This window comes from Poecilia formosa, unplaced genomic scaffold (genome assembly GCF_000485575.1).
Source record: "Poecilia formosa unplaced genomic scaffold, Poecilia_formosa-5.1.2 Scaffold690, whole genome shotgun sequence".
In the NCBI taxonomy this organism is placed as follows: Eukaryota; Metazoa; Chordata; class Actinopteri; order Cyprinodontiformes; family Poeciliidae; genus Poecilia; species Poecilia formosa.
The window spans coordinates 80542-91216 of record NW_006800629.1 but is presented as its reverse complement, the minus strand read 5'-3'; the positions used below and the strand labels follow the sequence as shown (position 1 = coordinate 91216).

General features: G+C 40.8%; 1 protein-coding gene across 2 annotated transcripts in view; it reads left to right on the top strand.

Annotated features, from left to right (window-relative positions):
* LOC103130903 (multiple epidermal growth factor-like domains protein 10) overlaps positions 1–5459 on the top strand; it is a 54112-nt gene extending 48653 nt beyond the window's left edge. For both annotated transcript variants that reach the window (XM_016666279.1, XM_007542428.2), the window contains 3 exons: positions 2687–2731; positions 2827–3036; positions 5015–5459. In XM_016666279.1, coding sequence (XP_016521765.1) covers positions 2687–2731; positions 2827–3036; positions 5015–5175 — 416 coding nt within the window. In that variant the 3' untranslated portion in view covers positions 5176–5459. The remainder of the gene's footprint in view (positions 1–2686; positions 2732–2826; positions 3037–5014) is intronic.
* The last annotated feature ends 5216 nt before the right edge of the window (positions 5460–10675 follow it).

Below are 10675 nucleotides of genomic sequence, written 5' to 3'. Positions count from 1 at the left end.
CCTCAGTTCTTTATCCACCACCACAATGTCTGGATCTGGAAGTCCCACAGGATCTTAGCTCGGTCGTTCCCCACTTCGATCTCGGGGCTTCCAGTCCGTATTCTGCACAGATGTTCCTGTACACTATGCCCGCCACTTGGTTATGTCGTTCCATGTACGCTTTCCCTGCCAGCATCTTGCACCCTGCTGTTATGTGCTGGACTGTCTCAGGGGCCTCCTTGCACAACCTCCACCTTGGGTCTTGTCTGGTGTGGTAGACGTGTAAATTACGCAGAACTTGTCCTGACTTATGTGTTGCTTCAGAGGTTGAAACTCGTCAAAGGAAGATCGAAATAGATCTCGATGTGGCATGAGCAGATCTCAAAGCAAAGATTATTCCCTGAAAGCCGACATAAATGTTGAAGAGCCTTGGGATTAAAAATGAAATATTTAAAAAGATTGACTGGCTGTTTAATTTTTCCACATATTCCTCATATTGTGATATTTAGATAAATAGGTATCCACAGAAACTATAGCGAAATCTTTTTAACTGTTTCTGTAACGCTACACTTTATTTCCTAGCTGTCATTGATTGTCATCTAATGGACACCATGCGCTTTAAGAACCAGGCCTGGATTAATTGGTGGCACTTTCAGAATCTCAGTTCGAGTGAAGATTTTAACCTGCCATGGCAACCGCAACGAGCCAAGCAGGGATTACATTAAAAACATAACATTCAGTCCGTTACGATACCAGGTTTTCAGGCTTGATATTTATTTTTGCTATCATTAATAAGCGCTCCCTGAACACAGCGGTGGTTGATTAGTTAATTTTAAACTCCTGCTCTGTTCGTTATTTTGGTAATGGAACCGAAACGCACAGAATTGCGCAACACCTTGTTGAAACAATAATCACTGAGATTATTATTGTTGTCATTAATTTGAAAACGTTTTGTTGATTTCTTTTGTTGTTGTTGTCTAATAAAGTTACGAACGTTTTAAGCGGGTCAGAGGAGGACCTGCTGGTCTCAGTCTCCTGTCGGCGTTCAGTTTTTCACCTAATGCTGAGATCGACTCAAAACCTTCCGCGATCGACATATCGCACCGCTGCTCTATTGAACAGCTCAGAAACAATATGAAATGGAAAAAAAGTTATTTATTAACTGATTAAGTCGTGTTTTAGATTGTTCTTGTCAGTCACGGCTGATTAGTGGGTGAACTCACGGCTGCACAGTGAACCCATTGATTCTTTACATCATACAGCCTGCAATCTTTTAGGGTAGGCAGTACCCTACCGTACCCGCCTACTTTAACCCCTGCCTGTGACCAGAACCATAACCCTCATCAGAGGGTTTAGTGTTTAGTGTTTTTGGAAGTATCTTTTTTGGTACTGGAACCAAACACGATGTTTTCCATAGTTCTGATTCTCTATGGAGCCTCAGGTTCAAGTTAAAGAGGTACTGCAGGATTCCACTTAACTGACCTGAACATTATTATNGCACCTCCGATTGTTTGACACTACCGCCCCTCAGAGGACAAAGAAGATTTGCCTGTTGACTAAAGAAAGAGAATAAAAATCTTACCTTACTCTGGCTTGTTGATTTTGCATGTGGGTCAGAAGGTTAAAGCCGAACATGGCAGCCTGCAATCTTTTAGGGTACGCAGTACCCTACCGTACCCGCCTACTTTCACCCCTGCCTGTGACCAGAACCATAACCCTCATCAGAGGGTTTAGTGTTTAGTGTTTTTGGAAGTATCTTTTTTGGTACTGGAATCAAGCACAATGTTTTCCATAGTTCTGATTCTCTATGGAGCCTCAGGTTCAAGTTAAAGAGGTACTGCAGGATTCCACTTAACTGACCTGAACATTATCATACATAATACATACAAACATATTAATATATATAAATATATATTAATATGATATTTTCCCAGGGTGAGATTTCTCTCTTTTCACCTGGTCAGCAGTAATCATAAAACTGCAAGCAGACAATGTGTAGGAAGAGGGGAAGGGAGTCTAGGGAGTCAAGTTGAATCAGTAAAAACTGATTCAACTTGTTTGCCCATTTGAGATCCCCCCACCAGGGCTTTCCTCGTCAGTTAGGCGATCTCTCTCATCCCAGAGAGAGCTGCAGAGAAGCTAGAGAAGCATTATTTTTTAATTATTTTTCTTCCAGCTTTCTCTTACACATTAGTCTTTCTCTTCACACAGTTTGTTTCAGCTGTTTTTGTATGCTTTTGAGTTCTGACTGATCACCAGAATTAAAGGCTCTCTTAAGCAGAGTTAAGAAGAGTTTTCAATCCTCATGGTTTGTTGTCGGGTAGCATTTGACCTTTTTTGTAGGGATAGAATTGTCCACACAGAAAGCAATGTAGTCAGAGATTCACACAGCTAAGCTGTCTCAGTGTTTTATTGTATTCTTTAAAGGTAGTTGTAGATAAACCTTTATGGAAGAAACCTCTCAATCAAGATGACATAATGAACCCGAAATGTCTTAGGGGCACTAGCACCCCTCCCAACTCCACTAGGAGAAGATGGATAATTGCAAATTATCCATCCACACACCTGTGTGAGCAACTACAACGTATTGTTTGATGAACTTTTTTTTTTCTAAAAACACATCAACATGGTGAGGAACTACAGCCTTATCTTGTTTGTAATGTTTCTAATTATGACCTCTTTAACAATGTACCTTTCTTTATACTAGGAGCCTGTGGAGTTGACATGACTTGCATTGGAAAATCACTGCAAGGTATGTCCTACCTGTTTAAATCAAGGTATGATTTAAATTGTAAATTTTATAATTGATATTTATTTAAAACTGGCTATCCTATTTTTGTTACTCAGACATGGTAAAGGGTGCTGACTATCTTGCAAGTTCCTCTTCTCTTGTCAGCTCTGAAAACCCATATGCCACAATAAAGGACCCCCCCTCGCCAACATCCAAAAACACTGAAAGTAGCTATATGGAAATGAAATCACCCACCAGGAGAGATTCAGCATATGCAGAAATTAATGACACCAGTCCGACTAATAGCGAGAAGGTTGATAAAACTGGTAAGGCTTTTAATGCTAGATTTGATTTTTTTTTTAATTTTTTTTTTTTGACCAGTGTAAGCATGTGAAAACACAAAATTATTCTGATTTTTCATGTTAGGATTAGGCTCCAAAAGAAATATTAAATAAATTCCCTATAAAAAGAAATGACCATCTTTTGCTTTCAAAATCAATCATGATAAAGAAAACTGGGCTTTTATTGACAAAAATTAAAAAAAAAAATCCTGTGGAAAACGTGATAACTGATTTCTACAACAAAAACAAGACAAATAAAATATTCAACCTAAAGTTTGGTGGCTGGGGGATTTATGATGTGAGGTTGTTTTTCAGAAGCTGGGCTTGGCCTCTTAGTTTCAGGGGTGGGAAACTCTAGGCCTTGAGGGCTGCAGCTTTTAAATGTGTCTCTACTTTCAAATAATTATAGTCAAATAATCAAGTCATTAGAAGGACTCTGAGGGCCAGTGTTCGGCAGCTCTTAAATGTCTCTCAGGTCAACACACTTCAATGAAAATGCAGTCAGTTCTCCAAAGACTGGGATTGTCCACCCCTGCTTTAGTTCCAGTGGAAGGAACTCTAAATGCTTCAGCATACCAAGACATTTTGGACAATTCCTTGGTCCACGCTTTCTGGGGACAGTTTGCAGCTGGCCCTTTTCTCTTCCAACATGACTGTGCACCAGTGCACAAAGCAAGGACCTTACAGACATGGATAGCAGAGTCTGGAGTGGATAAACTTGACTGGGCTGCACAGAGTCCTGACTTCAACCCAATAGAGCCAGGCCTTCTTGTCCAACATCAACCAACCTAATGTTGGACCCTACCCTAATGTGCTCCTGGAAGAATGGTCAAAAATCCCCATAAACACTCCTAAATCCTAAACCTTGTGGACAGCCTTCCCAAAAGATTTAAAGCTGTTTTAGATGGAAGGGGAGGACCAATGTCAAATTGAACCCTGGGATGTCACTTAAGCTAAAGGCAGGTGACCGAATACTTTTGGCAATATAGTGTATGTCAACTGCTGGAACTTGTAACTTCTTCAGTGTCTGTCTCTCTCAAACAAACAGAGTGTTATCTCAGTTTGTCAAGAATGGTCTGATTAGTAGGCAGGTTTACACGTGTGCCATATTCCTTCCAGAGTGAAAACTCCATGGGATGTTCAGTGCATTAAAGATTTTTTTTGTATCCATTCCTCCTCAAAAAAATTTTTCTGAGTTGCTCGGAATGCTTTTTTTCCATACTGTAATGCTACCCAGAAATACTGATCAGTGAATAGACAGGTAGCTTTATATCACAATCCCTGGAAACTGCACTAATATGATCTATGATTCTACTCATTACTACTAGCACCATTTGGCTGGATTAAAGAATTAAAAAAAAAAAAAAAAATCTTTGTCAAAAAAGCAAAATTTTGTTGATCAAGTTTGATTTATAAAAGCAGTAAAAAGGGTAAAACATCCAAGGGGAAGGGCTACATTAACTATCCTTTTATGTCTTTTCAGGTATATTTTCAGGGTTTCACATTGGTTGATGCTGATAATTATTGATTAGTTTTTTGTGTTAAATTTTTGACAAACGATTGACTGGATTGGTCTGTTCTAATTTATTTAATATAATAAGCTCTAAGTTGTAGGTATCTATTGAATTATCGATGTAAGTTTTTTCATATTTTGGAAGCTTTCTAGCCATCCATCCAATTCCCTTGTTTGTCTACTGTACTGTACCATAAATTCTGTGTCAAATTTAGGCAGCATAAATTGATTGTCTTATGCAATTTCAATAGGTTAGCATCCATCTAGATTTTAGATGTGCGCCATTATTTGAGTGTGAAACATGAAATAGGGTCTGTTTGGTTTGGTTGATTCGATAGAGTTCAGCAATAAGAGCCAAATTCAGGTTGTCAGATTTTATTAAGTCAAATGTAATTAAACATTTTATGTTTACGAATTACAAGATGCAAGCAGACTTATTTTTGATTTCAGAGATGACTATCAAAACCATCCAACCCACTGGAGTAAGCGACACCCATCTACAGTTTGGAAAGGAGCCAACTGACCAGACAAAAAACAACCACTGTGATTGTGACACTCTGCCACCCACAGAAAGTTTTTTGTCAGAGACCAAGGAGGTGGATTGTGAGTAAAGGCAAAGAAACTCAGAACCAAGACCAGCTCTCAAGTACTGTCTTTGGCTCCAGCATTAAATAATCATTATTAAATATCCCTGGAGTATATATTATTGTTATTATTATTATTATTATTATTATTATTATTATTATTATCAATATCAATATGTCTGGGCTCATTCCTTCTATCACATGGATCTGAAATAGAATAGAGTTCTTTATGTAAAGGATTTATGATGAAAATCTTTCCTTTGTATTTTTTCACATTTATTCTTATTGCAAAATGTATAAATTTAATTTTTAATCTTGTGTGTATGTATGTTTTTTCTTTTTCATAAAGTGTTAAATATTTACACTCCCCACAAAGTTAGAAATATTTGGATTTTAGGAGAAATTTATGGAAAGCAAAAAGTTCATGCTACAGTGCTACACTACACACTACAGCCTGAAGCGACCCAGATTCGATTTTTTTGCCTTTATGCAACCTGTATCTAATCTTTTCATGACCATCTGAATAACAAAGATCAGATTTTTACAAATGCAACTCGGACCATTTGGATATGTGGTCATCAACATTTCCCAGCAAAATGTTGATCAAATGCTCCCTCTGACTCCTTCTATTGGCGAAGTTCTTTATCAGAGCCAAAACGTTTCACAACTATGCGGCTTGTGTAATTGTGAAATTGCGCAAGCAATTTTTAAGTTGATCAAGGTGTGTGATTGTCTACACACCTTGATCAACTTAAAAATAATCAAACCTGTTTCGAGTTAATCTGCTGATCTGACTAAGTTTTCTTTTTCAGTGAGAGTTACCTTACATTGCAAATTTAGTATTTACATTCAAGTGAGGTTTTCACATCCTTATATTTTTATTTTATTTATTTTGTGTGTTTTATGTTATTGTCTGAGGACAAATGTGGTTCAGTTTCATCGTTTATGTTTAAACAAGATTAAAATTATGAAAAACATTGGGTTTAGTGCTTCTTGGTCTAAATAACCCAAATAAATAACTGAACGAAGTTAGGTTTCAGTGTACTTAGATGCCTTCCAGCTTCTTACTGTCCATAAAATAAGTTTGCATTGCTGCCACACATTATAACAGCAGGGAAAAAATTGCGTAAATTTACGCCATACGCACAAGTTGGCATGGATAAAATTGAACATCCATCCATGTAACGCTATACATTCACTACTGCACATGCAGGACACTTTTAGGTTGTTTCCAGTTCACAAGCAAGATCACGTGCAAGTTGCATAATGTGAACAACTATGCAAAAAATAAATAAACCCATTTCGGCCACTTGTATCCGTGATCTCGTTCTTTCGGTCATGACCCACAGCTCATAACGATAGATGAGGGTGGGAACATAGATTGACCGGTAAATCGAGAGCTTCGCTTTTTGACTCAGCTCTCTCTTCACCACAACGGACCGGTACAGCGCCCATTTCGCAGCAGACGCTGCCCCAATCCGCCTGTCGATCTCCCGCTCCCTCATTCGTAAACAAGATCCCCAGATACTTAAACTCTTCCACTTTACTCCTCTCCTGACCCGGAGAGTGCCGTCTCCGGGTCAGGGGGGTCGTCCTGACCCGGAGAAGGCACTCTACCCTTTTCTGGCTCAGATTTGGAGGCACTAGGTTTCATCCCGGCCGCTTCACACTCGGCTGCGAACCGCTCCAGTGAGAGCTGCGGATCACGGCTTGATGAAGCCACATCATCCGCAAAAAGCAGAGATGCGATCCTAGGCCACCAAAATGGATTCCTAGGGTGCGCCTAGAAATTCCGTCCATGAAAGTAATGAACAGAATCGGTGACAAAGGGCAGCCAACTCTTACTGGAAACGAGCCCGACTTACTGCCAGCAATGCGGACCAGACTCTGACACCGGTCATACAGGGGCCTGACAAAGGGCCCGGTACCCCATACTCCCGGAGAACCCCCCAGAAGGCCCCCTCAGGGACACTGTCGAACGCCTTCTCCAAGTCCACAAAACATATGTAGACTGGTTGGGCGAACTCCATGCACCCTCCAGGACCCTGCTGAGGGTGTAGGGCTGGTCCAGTGTTCCACGAACAGGACGAAAACCACACTGCTCTTTCTGAATCCGAGGTTCGACTATCCGACGGACCCTCCTCTCCAGGACCCCTGAATAGATCTTACCAGGGAGGCTTAAGAGTGTGATCCCCCTGTAATTGGAGCACACCCTCCGGCCCCCTTTTTGAACAGGGGGACCACCACCCCAGTCTGCCAATCCAGGGGAACTGCCCCCGATGTCCATGCGATATTGCAGAGTCGTGTGAGCCAACACAACCCTATAACACCCAGAGCCTTAAGGAACTCCGGGCGGATCTCATCCACCCCCGGGGCCCTGCCACCGAGGAGCTTTTTGACCATCTCGGCAACCTCGTCCCCAGAGATTGGAGAGCCCAACCCAGAGTCCCCAGGCTCAGCTTCCTCAACTGGCCGGAATACTTCGAAGACCTCCTCAATCCCAGTGGGATTGAGGAGGTCTTGGCTGCTGGTTGAACAATGTGGGGGAGGCTAAATAGCGAGTAGCAATGCTCGCCATGTCTATGATCATCTCTAAATCAAACATGCTTCATCAGATTTGCAGCAGACTTTATGTGATCATCTCTGGTGAACCTCTACAGAGCCCAAAAGTATTACATTGTAATTTGACTCCACTGCGGACCCAGATTAATAAAACAACTGTGTCTCCTCACGATATCAGCAGATCTGCACCAGATTTTTGTGCATTTTCTGGGAGCAATGTCGAACATGACAGAGTGACTATCTTAAGGGTGGGTTCGGCAGCTCCGTGAGGAGGTCTTCGAATACTTTGAATACTTCGAATACTTCGAAGTATTCCGGCCACCGGCCCACAACATCCCGAGTTAAGGTCAGCAGCACACCATCCCCACTATAAACAGTGTTGGGTGCTGCACCGCTCTATGTCCCCTACCTCTCCCGGAACGTGTTCGAAGTTTTGCCGAAGATGGGAGTTAAAGCTCCGTCTCACAGGGGACTCCGCCAGACGTTCCCAGCAGACCCTCACTACACTTTTGGGCCTACCAGGTCTGACTGGCTTCCTCCCCCACCACTGGAGCCAACTCACCACCAGGTAGTGGTCAGTGGACAGCTCACCACCTCTCTTCACCCGAGTGTCCAAGACATACGGCCGCAGATCCGATGAAACGATGACAAAATCAATCATCGAACTGTGGCCTAGGGTGTCCTGGTGCCAAGTGCACATATAGACATCCTTATGTCTAAACCAGGGGTGTCAAACTCATTTTGGTTTAGGGGCCGCATACAGCTTAATCTGATATGCAGGGGGCCACACAAGTAAACTCATTGCAAGATTAAATAGAACCAATAAAAGTGGACTTGTTAATTTTTATATTAAACGAATTTCACTTTTACAAAATATATTATGAATAATCTCAGTTTTTAAGAAAGGTATCTGCAATTTCAACAATACTTTTACTCAGTTAAGCATTTATTTAAGTGCATTATGCATAAGAACTGATCTCAGTGATTGTACAATGTTGCAAAACATTTATTCACAGTTTTTGGAACTTAAAAACACTGTCCTGCATCACAAAACACAACAGACAAAAATTAAGAAAAGATTTAAAATCAATTTTCAACATCTGGGAAGCAATTTGAACAAATTATCTGGCTTCACACATTTGAAATCTTAAGTGTCAGCTGTTTTAAACAGACATTTGATTAAGTACATTTGTTGATGCATAAAATGCATATATATAGAAAAACTTGCATACATGACATGTATGTATGTTAGCATGCACGAGAAATATGAGGTTGCCAGGGCCAAAATAAAAAGCTGGTAAAGCATAGAATCGAACTTGTTTACAGAACCTGAAGCTCAGTGCTGCCATCTGCTGTTAGTTCCGCTGCAGTGTTGCATCATGTTGTGTGCTCTGAATAAAACACAGCGCCCCTCGTGGACAGTATGGGAACTGCAGATTTTCAATTAAACGAAGTATATGTTTTTTCATGAATAATGATAATGCATTTAGCCCCGGGCCGGACTAAATCGTTCGGCGGGCCGTACGTTTGACACCCCTGGAAACATTACTAAAATACTCGGTTCAATTTATTTCACTTTATTTATTCACAACCACTGTTACTGTTTACTGTTTAACATTTAACACAAGCACAGACATTGCTGGTGGTCTTATGAAATATGCTCCTGGTCCTGGATCAATTTTCTAACGTGGAAATAAAGTTATCAGTAATGATAATGAATGATAAATTCATTACTGACCACTCATTCAGTAATGAATTACAATTCATTACTGAATGAAAATGTCAGAAAAGCACCTTCTATCTCCTGGATCTTGCTCAGGATGTTTTCTGTGGTTGCCAGTGCCATCCTATATGCTGTGGTGTGCTGGGGCAGCAGGTGGAGGACACAACAGACTGAATAAACTGATCCAGAAGGCCAGCACCATCGTTGGAGTGGAGCTGGACTTTCTGACAGTGGTGTCAGAAAGAAGGTGTGATGGAGTCCAGGGTTCCATTCCTAAATAATTGATTATTGAAATTTTGAATTTATTTACAGACCAAATGCTTTTTGTTTCCATTCTTTATTTCAGTCACATTATGACATTTAGTTAAAAATTCTTTCAGGCAGAGGCACTGTATAGGGAGAGTGTGGGGGAAATGTCTGTTTCTGATTTAGATTGGTTTAATTTGAGTTTTCTCATTGAGTACTTACCTTTCTAGGTGTGTCTCCTCAGTAGGGTGGAGCAGCAAAGTGAGACAAATGCTCCAGGTGCTGTTAAAAAGCTTCTGGAGTATACCACTTTCAGTTAGGAGGGGGCTCTGAGGAGTTATAAGCTAAATTTATTATTTGATCTTAGTTCTGATTTACATGCATTTAAATATGTGTTGGCACCATTTGTTGTGTAAGTAGTGTTTGTTTCTTGTTCTTTTTTGATCACCAGTGGTGAACTTGCCTCAGGTATAAATGTTTCTCGCTCTCACTATGAAAATGGGTGTTGGTGTAATTGTAACCTGCAGCTCCAAATAAATCTACCTCGACTGCATTTTGTTGCCTTGCCTCCTTTCCTGAATGCAGAGCCTCCGTCGGTCAAAGTGACAGAAGGATCCTGTCCAAGATGCAGGCCATCTTGGACGAGTCTCATCCGTTCCATGACGTACTGGCCACCATGGAAGCACCTTCAGCCAAGACACTCATTTTGCCAAAGTGTACATCAGAGCGCCATAGAAAGTCATTTCTGCCCGTTACCATCAGGCTTTGCAATACCCAAGTCTGTGCTAATTGATTCAAATGTTTTCTGCACTCATTTATTGATTAATATATTGCATGTGATTGCTTATTTTTTTATTGGTTTATATCTAGTCATTTTGAAGTTATCACTATTTGCACTGGCATACTTCAAATGGGGTGGCCTGAAACTTACAGAAAACCAATAGGACCAGCTGAGTTACTGGTCCTATCGGCAACTCAGCTGCCGATAGGACCAGT